The sequence below is a fragment of the Phaseolus vulgaris genome, chromosome 11, assembly GCF_051622355.1.
Source record: "Phaseolus vulgaris cultivar YP4 chromosome 11, ASM5162235v1, whole genome shotgun sequence".
Classification (NCBI taxonomy): domain Eukaryota; kingdom Viridiplantae; phylum Streptophyta; class Magnoliopsida; order Fabales; family Fabaceae; genus Phaseolus; species Phaseolus vulgaris.
The window spans coordinates 31,784,100-31,800,177 of NC_143508.1; the positions used below are offsets into that span (position 1 = coordinate 31,784,100).

The 16,078-nt window shown below is 37.6% G+C and overlaps 2 protein-coding genes and 1 pseudogene across 3 annotated transcripts; 1 reads left to right on the top strand and 2 right to left on the bottom strand.

Annotated features, from left to right (window-relative positions):
* Positions 1 to 9,775: 9,775 nt before the first annotated feature.
* LOC137823635 (senescence-specific cysteine protease SAG39-like) lies at positions 9,776 to 13,055 on the bottom strand (annotated as a pseudogene). The gene is made up of 2 exons (XR_016517365.1): positions 10,708 to 13,055; positions 9,776 to 10,624 (listed from the first exon to the last, which is right to left on the bottom strand). The product of XR_016517365.1 is annotated as a senescence-specific cysteine protease SAG39-like (transcript).
* Positions 13,056 to 13,860: 805 nt separating this feature from the next.
* On the top strand, positions 13,861 to 14,424 carry LOC150023182 (auxin-induced protein 15A-like). The gene has a single exon (XM_090297457.1). The coding sequence runs from the start codon at positions 13,955 to 13,957 to the stop codon at positions 14,225 to 14,227; it is 273 nt and encodes a 90-aa protein (XP_090153583.1). The 5' UTR covers positions 13,861 to 13,954; the 3' UTR covers positions 14,228 to 14,424.
* Positions 14,425 to 15,210: 786 nt separating this feature from the next.
* Positions 15,211 to 15,804, bottom strand: LOC150023183 (auxin-induced protein 6B-like). Its single transcript, XM_090297867.1, has one exon. It carries the CDS (start codon positions 15,655 to 15,657, stop codon positions 15,385 to 15,387), a length of 273 nt encoding a protein of 90 aa, XP_090153993.1. The 5' UTR covers positions 15,658 to 15,804; the 3' UTR covers positions 15,211 to 15,384.
* Between the last annotated feature and the right edge of the window lie 274 nt (positions 15,805 to 16,078).

Below are 16,078 nucleotides of genomic sequence, written 5' to 3' on the forward strand. Positions count from 1 at the left end.
ATCACGCTCCGACGCCCAAGTCAGAGACTGAACCACCAATTACTTAAGAGTAAAAACTCAAGAACTCTAAGGGACCGTGACTAGTTCTCTCTCAGCGTACTCAAGACTCGCAAGCGTAAAGAAACAATCTGAACGTGCGTACCTCAAAAGTTCGTTGGAAACTCTTATATACCTGGGCACTTTCTCTCTCCTGCCAGTTACACATCTGGACACGTGGCTCGCATCCAGCTGTACACGTGCCATCATCTGGAGCATCCTTGACTTGGGCGCTACTTCTTACTCTTCAGGTTTTTTGGCTAAGTTACTTATGCATGATACTACTGAGTGCATAGTTTCCTTGGAGCGTGATCTCTTCTGGGTGGTGAGTTCGGGTGCCTTCGTACACACCTTCCCTGTGGTCTCACCGGCCGCCTTCATGATCTGCCCTACCTGCTTTACCGTACATGTTCAAATAAGCTGTCTCCCGACCTCATCCTCTGGCCAGCTGGGAAATGACTATCTGCCTTCAACTTTGGCGATGTCCTTGTTTCGGCGATCTCTAATCACTTGGTCGCCTGGGTTCACATCTGGCGACTTCATCTTCAACCCGGTGACCGCCGAGGTATGCTGGAGATCGGAGCACACCAACTTAATAACTGGCGACTACACGAACCCCCCGACTTCCTTCCCTTCTGCCAGCCAGGTGTCCCATCCAACACGCCTATATAATAGCTCGACGCCACGTCAGTACTCCCGACTACCAGGTCGGTACATTTTGTTATGTAATTTTGTTTAGAATTTTTATTTGAGCTGATATTTTAAAAATAATATTTAATTAATTTTATTAAAATTTAAGAAATTACAAATATAGTTGACACATATTTTTTTAAATAAAAAACAAACCATTAATACAACTAATTATTTTTTAAACTGATAACTACCCGTGAATATCCAAAGTATGATCCTAGTATAGTTTTTTAAAATAAAAATGAATTATAATTATTATAATTATCAGTAAAATAAAGAATTACATTTAGTGATCAAAAGAAATTTGGTGGCTAAAAAATAAACATATTTGGTGGTTGATTCGGTGGCAAAAACTAAACAATTATATTTAGTGACCAAAACAAAATCGGTGGCTAAAAAATAAACAAATTTGGTGGCTGATTCGATGATAAAAATAAACAATTATATTTAGCGACGAAAACAAAATCGATGGCTAAAAATCAAACATATTCGATGACTAATTCGATAGCAAAAAATAAGCAATAATATTTACCGACCGAAATAAAATTGGTGGCTAAAACATCACATATTCGGTCGCTAATTCGGTCACAGATATCTTTTTCCCAATTTATTCAAAACAACCACCACTTTAGGGACCGATGATTTTGTCACTGTCATGTTCGGTTGCTGATTCGGTCTTAAAACTAACAAACATCATTAATAATTTAGTTGGTCGCTATTTCAATCGCATATTTGACATGACGGGTATTCGGTGGCTATTTCGGTTGCAAACTGCAACCACTTATTTTCTGTCAAGAAATTTGGTGACTAAATTGTTATTTTCTTGTAGTGTATGTTTGGAATTAAATCAACCACTTACTCAAACAACTTCTAATTTGATTTTAGCTCTTCACAATTAAAAGCAAAATAAGTAGAGTGGATTTAAGACTCCTAGAACACTAAGAACAAATTTTTTGACACAAAATAAAATTCAAAAAGCGGAATTTAAAGTGCTTAATGAATGAAAAGCGGAATTGTAAATGACAAGGAATTTAAAGGCGGATTGCTTGAAGGTAAAATCAAGAATTTAAATGTGCTGAAAATAAAGTGTCGAAATCAACTCAACGCAAATAAACACAAAATAACCTGGCTTTGATACCACATGATGTCAGTTAATTGTAGGATTGGACATTTTAATTTGTTGCTCTTGTTTTTGATTTTGAGATTAACAATTTAAGGTGAGAACCCTAAGAAGATTCCCACTTTACTACATTCAAAATCTAGGTGAAAATACATGAGGCAAGACACCCTATTTATAGGAAGGGGTGTCGTGGTGGGAAAGATGGGTGAAAGGTAGAAATGACAAGGGAGAGGGGTTGCCTAGGGTGTTGACCATGATCAAAACCGCACCTAGCTTGTAGAAGGTAGGTTAAAAACCCTAATTCTAGGTGCCTTGTCTTGAAAAATTGGGCTTAGTACAAGTCAATTTCGCTAAGTACACTCCCTTTTATGCTATGTGAATATGCTCTAGCCTATTTTGCTATTTGGACCCCAAAAGTGAGTCCAAATTATTTACAAACATGTTTTTGTCTTTTAAGAAGACCAAAAGAAAGAACAATTGACGTTCTGGTCTATGTCAAGTTCTTCTTCTAGTAAGGCCCGCCTGATATTTGGTGGGGTCTTGACTTGATTGCTTAGATGACTGTTCAAAGTATGAATTGTCTCTTGAGTCCTTGGTCATCTTCTTGGCTACTTGGATTGTATCACAAGATCACTCCAAAGATGGCATGTTTTCGTCCAACTCGCCTAGGCGAGTCCAATTACGCCTAGGCTAGAAGTCACTTAGCCTAAGCCTAACTAGGTTAAATATGAGGTGTGAGGCACAATCTTAGACATGAATTGGGAGAATAGAAGGAGATAGAAAACCCTAGAGGAGACAGTTGTCAAAGAGAAACATCCTAGATCTTCTTTTTGTGCTTTCCATGCTTGTAATGGCCAACATGAATGGCTAATTTTACCCTTTGAGATTCGGAGTAATTTGTTCAAACTCTTATTTATTGAGCTGGTATTTAAATATAATATTTTGTTCTTGATTGATGATTGGTATTGTCATTTTATTCTTAATGCTTGTTTATCATTATTTAGATCCTTAGATTTGACTGAAAAGTATCTTTAAGTTTCGGAACCAAATGATAATGCTTAACATATTTGAATTCTAGGAATAGATTTGAAATGTTAATTGCTATCAACATCGAATCGTAATGAAAAAGAGTTTTTATAAATATGCGAGGAATCGATATTCAGGAGACTCTCTTAATTTATATGCGAGGAATCAATATAAATGAATTTGATATGGGTATGAACATCAATCAAAGGATAAAATAGTACTATGTTTTTGAAAATAAGAAAGAGTAAGAAGGATGAACCCCAATTCTAATTTTCCCAATTGAACCAACAAGCTTTTTAACTTGCTTTCTTTAGAATTCTTGTAATCATAATCCAACAAAATATATTATTGTTTTATATTTATTGAATCTTATACTTGATAATTCAATTGTTTCTTGTGAATTAGATAACCATCATTAGGGAGAAATTATTACTTAAGGGTGCGGTACACTTGTCGTAAAGTAGTCATCATTCATATGGAGTGATCTTGCTTGGGCGAGTTTTCAATGTTCCAACTTTGCCTTTTCATCTTGTCTTTAACTTTTCCATTCTTCTTTAGCCATTTTACTTCCATTTCCCCTTAGATTCCTTAAATTTGGGAATAAATCGTTCATATTCATCTTAGAATCCAAAAATATATAAAATAGTTCAAATTCCTAAATTAGAGGTTGAATTATAACTATTTTATCGACTAAAGTCCTAAGTACCTATCTTTTTGTATGAAATATTACTAAATTATGACACTTATCACTATTCCTATTTTGGTTGTGGTAAATAAGAAAATATCAAGATTGAATGTCCAAATGTTTTGAGCAAAGAAAAAGGACCTGATAGGAAACAAGAGAAATGAGGGAAAGCAAGAAGAGCATACATAGGTTGGCAAGACAATGATGACAGTCTTCCTGCTATAGATCAAGGAATGATGAGGAAGAAAACTTGTTTTTGATGGCTGGACATGTATCTGAAACTAGATGTGTAAGTTCCTCTTCCTCTAAAATGTTTGAAAATTACAGTCAATTACTTGATGTTTTTAAAGAATCTCATGAGAAGGTTTTTTTTATCGAAAAAAAGAATAAATAAATAAATATGAACCACTTAAGGAGTGATCCAACCCGTATACATACTAACTACACTACTAAAAAAGAAAGACCCAATAACCTTTCCAGAACCAGGCAACACAAAAACAACGAAAACACTTAAACATAACACTAACACCAAGCCTTCAAACACAACCAAAAACTAACATAGACTTTAAATCGACATCAAACACGTAACCAAATCAAGACACCAATTAGAAAAGGAAAAACAAGCTGAAGCAAAATAAGAAGTAATCTAAGACCAAGCCTTTAATTGAGCTAAAGAAAATTATTCAGAATGATACGTCGTTTTGCCCTTGAAAATTATTCTTGTGCCTTCAAATCTCGCTAATGATTGCAACCCAAATGCTTCCCCAAGCAGCGTTTACATAGCCTAGAACATTGCACAAGATAAAGTGTAAGAAATGTGAACCAGAATCAAAATGATCTACCGACGCCATCCCAAGCCAAGCATAGCACTGACTCCAAACTAACCAAGCTATTTTGCATTCAAAAAAAACAAAGGCCTTGTAGTCTCAACTGTTAATCAAGAGTGATCAAGTGCTTTGTAAAATCCAAGTCCAATGACTTTGATGCAAGGTTGGTATTGTTGTTGTGTTTGGGAGGGATCTGGGTAAAATAGAATGTGATCCACTCCTTTGTTGAATCTAACACTGATGAGATTTAAAACCTTTTAGAAAATAAAGTGTTTTTCCAACTAAGTGAAAAACAACATGTTGTTTTGTCGAATCAACCGGTTGTTTTACTCTTAGGAGTTTTAAAAAAGTTGAAAACTATTTTAGTTTAGTTGACTTAACTGTCAAACCAAACAATCGGTTGTTTCGTGGTTTCAACTGAATGTTTCTTTGAAAATCCTAACAGAATTCTGTTTTGGTTGTTGAATGTGCTATAAATGATTTTCAACTGAATACGCTCCTTCATTAATTGCTTTGACCAATCTTTGGAAAATATAAATGGTTTGTTTATGTTTTCAAACAAGAAAGAGAAATAGATTTGAGTTTTTCAGTTGTGAAAAAGTTGATTCTAAGATTTGAACATTCACATCAAGTTTTGGGTTTTTCAAAGAGAGTGGAATAGGACTGCAATTGTATTGATTTTAGTTTGTACTGTGAACAAGTGTAATCCCTTCTCAACCTATTGTATTTCTTGTGTTGTGTTGCCAAAGAGTGTTATGTGCTCTTGAGGTGGTCAAGATCAATACTCTTGGTGTGTGTTGCCAAAGGGAGTGTGTTTCTTGAAGGGTTCTAGGTCACTACTTTGGTGGTTTGTGTGTTGTAATCTGGTTTGATTACTTAGTGGATTACCCAGTGGTTTTCTGGGGACTGGATGTAGCTCTTGGCTTAAGAGTGAACCAGTATAAATTGTTGGTGTATCTCTCTCTTACTCTAAACTCATTTAAATTTTGTTTTAAGCTTTACTGGTACAAACAACCGATTGTTTTTATGTTGCTTTGTTGTTTTATTGCTTATATTCTTGGCTAACTTGATTTTTGTTCTGGATTCACACAAAGAATTTTGTTAAACCTCAAAAAGTTTTCAAAATCCTCTCTTAAACAATTCACCCCACTCTCGTTTAAGGTCATATATTCTAACATCAACTTCATCCTGACACAAACAACAGGAGGAGCAATCAACTATAACCCCACGTCTAACCAAATTAGCCTTAGAAGCAATAGAATTACCCACCACTCTCCAAGCAGTAAAGAGAGTCGAAGGTAACACTTTAATCTTCTGAAAATCTTCGAACAAGGACGAACTTTCACTGATGCAAGACTTCCTTAAAATACTGTAGGCCAACGAACCGAGTACCCTAAATCCGCTTCATGCTTCCACACCCAAGTAATTAACTTCCCTACCTGAGACAAGATGCGAGCCTTGAAGCTCCTTCATAAGATGAAATTCCTTATCGTTTTCCCAATCGAACAAGCCTCTTCTCCACTTAAGAACCCAATTCCAAGAGTCAGAGATCCACTCCCAAAAGAATCCAAGCAAGCTTAATTGCTTAATAAAATCTATTGTAATGATAAAGATGTTTTATAAATATGCAAGGAATCGATATGTAGAAGAATCTCTTAATAATTTTGTATATGAAGAATTGGTATGAATGATTTTTACCTGGGCCGAGTTTTGAGTAGTCAAGATCGGAATGGATCACTAATGTTTGTTCGATGGCTGCCTCGAATCCTACAAGGTAGGATTGGGTAACATCTTGCTTGAAAGATTCCCAAGCCTTGGTGAGGTCCTCCCCTAAACGGGTTACCTCATTCTCCAACTCTTCAATTTTGGACAAGAGTTTGTCCTTCTCTTTTACTAAGCTCGTAGCTTCTTGAGCCTTCTCGGCCATAAGTCGCTTGGTTTCTTCTTGAATATTAGTAAGGCGTGTGGCTTCAACTTGGGCATGGTCGTTCAAACGGTTGATCTCGGCTCGTAGGTTTTTTACTTCACTTTGAAGCTCCACAACCCTTTGATCTTTAGCAGATTTCTGAATTCGTGCTTTAGAAACAACCAAGAAACCCATTGCAAAGGTTTGCCAAATTTGCTTCATGGTGTCGCGAAGCAAGTGGTCTTCGTCGAGGGCCATGAGCTTGTCCTTGTCATCCCTGTGCAAGAAGACGTGTTCACCATAAGTTGGGACGTCGGAGCTCGGTTCCCACAAGCTCTTACTCTTAGAGCTCTCCGCCTCGCCTTCTTGGATGACAATTACATCTCGGTGCGAGGCCTGGCCTTCTAAGGGAACAATGTCCTGATCGAGGGTTTGACCATCCAAGTGAGAATGCTCGGTAGGGGGAGCAGTTGCTTTCCTTTTTCTTTTAAAAGCAAGTCCCGAGGTGGTGTCCTCCTCCTGCTTAATCAAAGCTTGAGTAATGGTTACTGAAGCTTTCTTTTTCTAAGTTAAAGAATCCTTGAGCATGTTGGCAGCGACCCTCATTTTTTTAACCATCTTGGCTAGCTCCACCTTGCTAATATGGGTCAACATTCTTTTTGCAAAGTAAATAAGTAAATAATTAATAAGTAGTAGCAGCGTTATTTTCATCAAGAGTGGGAAATGAGGAGTACCAGTATAAGCTTTCAGAGTACTAGGAATGTACTCTTTGGTTATTAAGTAGAAGGTGTCGAAGACGACCTTCGAGCTCGACAAGAATTGGCAGATCCCTTGATCTTTTGGTGATAGATCCCCTACGCGCCGAGAACTCTGGAATCTGGGTTCAGGGGTCCAATATAGGGGAAATCCATCTAGAAGGGTTGGATCTCCTATTGAGGCATGATGCGAGTTGATTTTTAGATGTTTTCATTCATGGTGACACTTTTTTACTTAAGATTGGGATTTTAACAATTAAAGGTTAGGACCTAAGGAAGATTCCTATTGGACACGAACTTAACCAAGTGGTTATGTAAGTGTGAAGGTTCACTTCACAGAGTCAAAAAAGAAAAACAAGATATGGTTAGAATGAGATGCAATTGCGAAATTGAAAATGGGCATAAGGTTAACATCAATGGTGGTCATAGCCTCCCAAATGATGCACCATACTCATGATTATGAGTGAAACCCAAGAGCAACAAAGAAGAGAAACTAAGAGACAAACACATAAAATGGAATGGAGAAATGGAAGGAAACTGGAATGAGAAAACTTATGATGGTGGGTGAGAAATGTCACCCCACTTGGAGGGTGATGTGCTCCAAGATGAGTGTGTTGGCTGCCACTTGAGAGTTTCCTAATCACTCAAGATAAGACCTCAAACCTAAGAGGACATAAGCCTCACTAAGAGCTCACACAATTTGTGTAGAGTTTCTTTACTTCATTCAAATACAACTTGTAAAATACAATGAGGTAGGCCTCTTATTTATAGATGAAGGAGCCTTGGAGAACAAGCATGAAGGGTAGGATGAGAAACACTAAAAAGGGGGTAGAGTCAAACCCACACCCTAGACTTGTCCTTCTAGAAACCAGGTCAAAATGTCTTCCTAAAGGGTTAGGAACATACTAAAATGATAACTACACCCCCTATTATGTTAAAGGCACTTTATTCTAGCCTATCTTTGCTATTTGGACCCCTAAAGTGAGCCCAAATTATTTACAAACATATTCTATTTTTTAAGAAGACAAAAAGGAAGAACTTATGGTATTCTAGTTTATAGATTCTTCTTCTTTTCCTCATTCTTTCTCAAGGCTTGGTGAGGCCTGACTTTGTATCTTGAGATGACTGACCCTTTTGGGAAGTGCTTGTTGTGCCCTTAGTCATCTTTTGGTTTGTATCAAGGCTCGAACTTTAACGAATTTTCCTTTAAAATTCATATATGAAGACTAGAATAGGCAAAGCAGGGCTCTCCTAGGGGCACTATTTAGGGACACCCACAACTTACTACTTCTGTGTTTAGCTTCAAAAAAGTATAAAAAGACTTCAATAGACGACGAGATGCCAAATTAAGCACACAAAATAATAAAAACACATATGAATGCTCAAATATTAGGGTGTAGCTGGGCAGGGGTGACATTGAGCTCGGTCAAAAGCTGTTTTTCGAAGATGGACAAAGGGAGATGTAAGAGGACCTTTTTGAAAAAGGTAGGATAAAAGAAACAGAACAGACCTTCGTGGTCCGAGGACTCATCACAGCAGATGGGCTTGCCTTCTCTACAGTCTACGAGTTTTACATGACTCTCATATCTCTTACTCATGGTACAACCATTCTCTCTTAACTCTCTAAGACGTAGATGGGTGGTATAATAAGTGGTTTCTTTCAAAAGATCTTTTTTGGCCCAAGGGTACATAACATTGTAATCCATCACAGAGATAACTAGCACACAAACACAAACAAGAAACAAGCCAGGACAGAGAAAATGAATCCAGTGGAAATGACAGTTCAAACAAAGAAAGTGAGTCCAAATGAAATAACTGTTAAGACAAAGAAGGCGAATCGAAAGAAAATCCCAATTCAGAAAATGCAGTCAGTAAGGTGAATGAGTATTCGATAATAGAGATTATTTGAAGGAAAATACCTGGTCTGATAGTTGATTGGAAAGAAGAAGTGTGAAGGAAGTTTTCTAGTGAATGAGAGGTTTGAGAGTGCAAGAGTGTTGAGGTATGAAGGTTACGTGAAAAGTAAGTAGGGAAATGGGTTTTTTAGCGTTTAAAGAGGGAAATGATGCGACAATGCTTTCTGGACGTTGATGCCATGCCACGTGTATGCCCACGATCTAGTATGGTGAGACATCTCATCAGAAACGCTTCGACAACTGCGCCTCACCTACCCGCTGGGGAAAACATTGTGTCAGTCGCCAAATGCGGGTAAGCCTCTTCCTAGAAAAGCTTGACTCGAGCCTGGGGATCTTGTGTACTGGACAGGAGTGCTCGAGACCTATATCCAAATACTTTGGTATGGTCAACACGATTTTCGGTCCAACATGGGCCCAAAGGGTGGGCCAAGAGCTAGACCCAAGCACTAGAGTAAAATAACTTGAAAAATATAGTTAAAAATAAAAGGAATATTCTATTTGTTTATAGCACATACGGTAATTAAATGCAAATAAAATTTGTTGAGAATAATGTTGTTAGCACCCGAGAATAATGGTGCACATGTAAACAAAATACTGTTGTTAGCAACCGAAGATAACAGGTGCACGTGAACAAGTGATTTTTCTATTATGATTATATGACTTTCTGTTGAGATTATGTTCTTATTAGTAGAAGCTATTGAAGGGAAATCTATAAAAGGTGCTTGAGACCCCCGGTAAAGGTACGCTATTTCTGAATACTTAAGACTGAAACTGAATATTTATTTTGTATGCTCTCACTTAGTTGATTGTCGAAATGTGATCAATAGGTGGAGCCCCTCTGTTCCAGCGAAGAGTTGTTCCAGTACATCAAGAGGAGTCAGACCAGAAGCAGAGCTCTCCGTCCAGTCCAACCGAGATCAACCGGCGAGAACACAACCCACAATACTATCATTTTAATATTTTTTTCATAAGCATCATTTCCTTTTTTTTTTCATTTCATTTTTAGTGAATGATTGATTAGAGAATACAAGTGTAGGTAATTTATGAAGATTGGTGTACAAGTTATAATCATGTAGTAGGATAAGATGGCATCATAGCTATCCCACAGAGTCCTTCCGCAGCAGCCACAGCTCTTTGCATCCTAATGTAGCCTTCTTCACACCCATTCTGTTCCCCATGAGTTCTTTACCAACCAATACTTCCTCCCATCATCACTAACACCATATCCCACAGCAGTCACACCGTGATCCAACTCAGTTCCACACGAACCACTGAACACACCACTCTTGTAAAACTGAAAGTCAGATCCACTGGCATCAATTGCTAGAGAAACTGGTTGACTGCTAACAGCTTTCTCAAGGGCGCTCTCGTTGTTAACGGGGACATCTTCGCACCCATTAATGGTTGCACCATCCACCGCTTCTGCCTTTGCATTGCACTTTCCATCAATACCCTTATAGGGGTAATTCACTTCAGTGTTTATTCCATTATTTTTTTCTGATGAATTTGAAAGCATCATCCATAAAACCACCTTCACACCCTTGGTCCACACCTTTTGTGTCACAGTCAACAAGTTCTTGTTCTGACAAAGAGATCAATTTTCCAGAAGTCAGTGCATGGATTCCTTCAGTTGCTGCAACCGCTGAAAACGCCCAACAACATCCTACAAGATAAATTAATAGTTAGCAATCATTGAGTTTATAATTTGACATGGAAATGTGAATGAAGAATGAAGCATTTGCTTACCACATTGACCTTGGTCCTTCACGGGTGTAACTGCACCCTTCTGCCTCCAGTCCACTGTGGATGGAATTGCAGTCACATTTTCATACTTGAAAGTGGTTGTCCTTAGGATTGAGGAACACATGTGCCCCTTCAACCTGTTTCTGCCTGCTGTGAATTCCTCGTTGGTGAGGTCTGCAAATTGATTAGTGCCTAGCTGGTAAGGTTTATTGGCAGCATTGTTGAAGGTTTCAATATAATTCACATTTTCCTTGAATATCCTGAAACGCTTTTCCCTTTCCTCAGGGTCCTTGTACACTTTTCCATAACGAGTCATCCATTCTTCATGCCTCTCATACATTGAGACATCATCTTGGAGAGTGCGACATGTGACTTGAAAAGCCAAGAATCCCAATAAGAGAATGAAAAATTAGCTGACGGTATCTTTGAAGAGATCCTGGACCAAACCTTAATGTTCCTATGCCTCCAAATTTCACTAATCAACGCAATCCACACGTTGCCCATAATAAGATTAACTGAAGTGGGTGCATCCAGAATCTTGAAATGTTCAAAATGAGACCTAGGATCCATAAAATCGATTGATCTTACTCCTAACCAATCATAACAAAGATTCCAAATTAACCAAGCAACTCTGCATTCGCAAAACAAATTATTTGTTGACTCCTCGTACCTCCTACACAAGCAACTCAAATTACTCTCAATCCCAATTCCTCTTCTCTCCAGATTAACCTTACAAGCAACCTTGTTTTCCATCACTCTCCAAGCTGTGACATATGCTGAGGGAAGCGCCTTAATTTTTCAGAAAAAATTATATCTTCTTGAGACTTCCTCTCTTCCTTCTCCCCTTAAATACCCATAAGCGGACTTAACTGAAAATTTTGTTCACTCACTATCTTTCCATACCCATCTATCCACTGTTTCCACCTCAACCATCTTATTAGAGATCAACTCTAAGAGTTGACTTTCTTGCTCCTCTTCCCAGGCAAACAAACCTCTTCTCCACCTTAATTTCCACTCTCAGGACCCGTTCCCCCATATTCCACAATCACATAATCTTGCCTCCTTATTAACAGACAATGAAAATAACCTTGGAAATCTACTTTTAAGTTTTCTAAGTCTATCCAGTTGTCTGACCAAAACAATACCTCTCTCCCGTTACCAACTTCCAAAGACAAACGATCTTCAAACTTCCCTCCCCATTCCTCAGACCTCCAGACCTTCCTTAAATCTCTCCACCACAGAGAGACCTTACTATTAATATCTCGTTGCTCCTTCAAGCCTCTCTAACCTCCATACTTAGAATCTAATACATCCTTCCACAACCCCCCCGTTTCCGTGTTTAGGTGCCAAACCCATTTTCCCAACAAAGCCAAATTAATTTGCCTGATATTGATAATACCGAGCCCTCATGCATCCTTGGATTTACAAATCTTATCCCATGCCACCCATGCAACCTTCCTTCCATCTAACCTCCAACCCCACAAAAAATCCCTCTGCAGACACACAATCTTCTTTTAACACATTAGACGGTATCTTGAACAAAGACAAATAAAACAAAGGTATTGAAGACAAGACAGACTTAATTAAGCATATCCTCCCCGCCATCGAGATACATCTTCCTTTCCACCTTCCTAGCCTTTTCTTTACCCTGTTAACCACTTCATCCCAGAACTCACTCCTCTTATGACATCCCTCTACATGCATCCCCAAATATTTGAAAGGAATTCTCATCACTTCACAATTTAAAATAGTCGCAAAGTGAATAATTTCCGTCTGCTCCACCCCAATCCCACCAATTCTACTCTTGGAGAAATTCACCTTCAGACCAGATGCCAACTCAAAACAATTCAACATAACCTTTATATTAAATACACTTTTGCTCTTTGCCTTACAAAAGAACAAAGTGTCATCAGCATACTGGAGCATATTCACTTTTACCGATTTATTCCCAATCTCCAAGCTCTCAATCAAGTCTTTCTCAACCGCGGTCCTAGATACCCCAGCTAACCCTTCAGCCACTATAAGAAACAAGAAAGGAGCTAACGTATCACCTTGTCTCAATCCCTTCTTCGGAAAAAATTCCTTAGTAAGACTCCCGTTTACGAGTATTGACATCGACGCTGATTCCAAACAAGCTTTAATACAGGAAATCCACTTTTCTAGCATGTAATATATAAAATCCCACCTCACAGAGTCGTAAGCCTTCTCATAATCTACTTTGAAAAACACACAACTTGAAGATGTTTGATTTGTTGCAAATAATGCCTTTCGGATACCATCTAAACAAAACCCCATTGTGTTGATTTGGGATGAGAATGGTATACGAAAAGTCTTGAGAATAAGCTCTTGAGTTGGAATGTTCTAGGATGTGAATGATCTGTGTTGATCCTATAAATCAGCCATGAATATATAGAGAAATGAATAGATAAGACACCATTAGATGGTTAGATGGAAGGAGGGTTACACAATAGGAGTAATTGGACCAATTGAAAGACAAGGGCACATGGTGTTGTCTGATTAAGGTTTCGTAGTTGCTGTCTGTCACTGTGATACTATTTGATGATACATCCAAGAGATATATGTAGTTTTGAATGGAAATATATTTGATGATACACCATTAGATTAGCTTTATGGCAATGCATGGACAAACATGAGGCTACCAGGTACTAGTCCCTGAAAATGACTTCTGCGTCCATACCATGTGATGTTGTTTTCTTGAGTCATCTCATGGCCAACAGTGAACATTATATATAAGGTTTGGCTCTGTCCTATACCTTATAGCTCCACTGTGATCATAAGAGAACCAAAGTTGAATAATTGTCCATATCACAAGGCATTATGAACCACATTTTATGTACACCAAATTTTAAGAAACACAACATGAAATTTGAAAAACCCACCACCCTGAATAAGCTAGTGTCGATAAGAGCAAATTACACTTCTTTTTGGTAGATCCAAAAGGTGGGTCATTTCTATTATTTACATGCTAACATGATACGTTGATTATTAAGAAAGCCCTCAAAGACAACGCCATATGCCATGTCTCTCATTTGGTCCCATGAGTCCTATTTTATGTCCCTCCTTCACCAATAATTCAAGTAACGAATTAATAGTTTTTGCATAACCTTTTATCTGTATATATATTCACTTATTCAAGCATTTAGGATCAATACAAATCATTCACATCCGAAAGCATTCAAAGTTCTCAAGACTTATCCTAAATCCATTATCTTCTGAAATCAATACAACAATGGGTTTTCGTTTACCTGTTATCAGAAAGGCCTTATATGCAGCAAATCAAGCATCTTCTAAAGCAGTGGATACACAAAAGGACCATCTTGCAGTCTATGTTGGAGAGGAAATGAAACGGTTTGTGATCCCCGTAGCATACTTGAACCAACCTTCGTTCCAGGAGTTGTTGAGTCAAGCTGAGGAAGAGTTTGGATATGATCATCCCATGGGTGGTCTCACAATTCCTTGCAGCGAAGATGTCTTCCAACGTATAACTTCATGCTTCAATTGACCTTATATATCTCATTTTTTAGGAGACTAACAGATTGGTAGAGGCATTTGGCACAATACGGATCTTCTGAGCTTGTAAACATCTCCTTTTCTTGTAAAAGAGGGAGAGAAACCGAATTACAAAATCCTTGTATATGATTTTTTTTTAATTAAATTGAATTCAACCACTCAAGCGGCTCCTCCGTAGTTTCATTTTAAGTTTAAATCTGCACTTGAAGACCATGGTTCAATTCTGCTAAAAAGCAAGACTTTATACTGATAAGAAAAAATTAAAATTGTGCTTTACATGAACATTTCTTCTTTTATGAAAAATAGAGGTTTCCCACTCCTGTTACGAAAGCTTTCTCTTATATCATTCATGAATGCTATGCCTCATTGTAATCCTATGCCTTGAAACTATGTTCTTACAATGCAAGAAGCACAGGTTTAAAGTTATCAAACGAATAGATGGTTTTATAAGTATGTAATAAAAAAAAAGCAAAATTTTGGAATGATGGTGTTATAAGTATATAATAAAGAAAAAGCCATATGTACAAATCTTTCTTTAATCTATTTGTATCTCCATCAGCAAAATTTGCAGATCATTCAAAGTCACATCTCGCACTTTGCACTTGTTATTAATCAATTTATCCAATGGAAAAGAGTCACAGTTATAATTTAAAGATTTATACATTACAAATTAAATAGAAAAGTAATAATGAAGAGATCCAGAAAGAGAGTGGCAAATGAATTCCCTGCGAAAGAATTCTTACTCGGTTCAATGATGTATAGCGCTATATGTATCATTGACATAGTATTGTTAATTAATCAAGTAAATATATGCTATACGAAATATGAATTTGTGATTCTAAAGGTTTGTCCATAGAAAGGGAGATGTTTACATTTTGAGAAGACGCCCATTGTTAGTCTCCTAAATTGTGAAATTAGTTATCCATTAAGCAAAAAGTACAGACGGAAACTAAAACAGAAAATAGGTAGGAGCTGCTTTAGTGATTGAATTCATGGCATATAAACAAAAGAATTATACAATTTGATTTTGTCATTCTGTTTCTTTTCCCTCTTTCTCGAGTAAGGGAAAAAGGATTACAAGCTAGGAGATGCCTATTGTACAAAATTTGTCCACTAATCTATGTCAGTCTTCAAGAGTGAGATATATTGTCAATTCAAGAAAGAAGTTATACGTTGGAAGACGTCTTCGGTGCAAGGAATTGTGAGGCCACCCATGGGATGATCATATCCAAATTCATCTTCAGCCTGACTCAACAAGCCTTGAAATGAAGGTTGGTTCAAGTATGATATGGGAATCATAAACCGCTTTTGTTTTTCTCCAACATACACTGCAAGATAGCCCTTTGGGACTTCTGAAGATTTTGAAGCTGCTTGGCTAGCTGTGAATGATGCTCGTCGAATAGCAGGTAATCGGAAACCCATTTTTTGTGCTTGATTGAATGAAGTAGAAGAATCTCAAATCTTGAAGGAAGGAATCCAAGTGTTGAAGCTGGAGAGTTGCAATGGCATGTGTTGTTTGTGAAGACAAGGGATAGTGTATATATAGTTTTTAAGATTGTGTGGGAAGGAAACCCAAATCCCTGAGAAGAATAGTGTTAAAGGATATAGAGGGCATAGGCATGAGATATCACATGGTATTGTCTTCAGTGCCTCTATCAAGGATAGAGTTGAATGGACGTGTGAAACCCCACCTTATTAAACAATGATCAACATAAAAGTCTCCACCTATTGTTCATTCATTCATCGGTATTCCATAATTTTATAGACATGCTGTAAACATGTTTTCTCACATTATGTTGTTTGCAGCTGGAATGTATTTTGTTGGTGATGAATTATAAAGCAA

What these genes read in the sequence shown, in the direction of transcription:
- LOC150023182 (XM_090297457.1), top strand. Translation starts at nt 13,955, where the DNA reads ATGGGTTTTCGTTTACCTGTTATCAGAAAGGCCTTATATGCAGCAAAT.
- LOC150023183 (XM_090297867.1), bottom strand. Translation starts at nt 15,657, where the DNA reads ATGGGTTTCCGATTACCTGCTATTCGACGAGCATCATTCACAGCTAGC.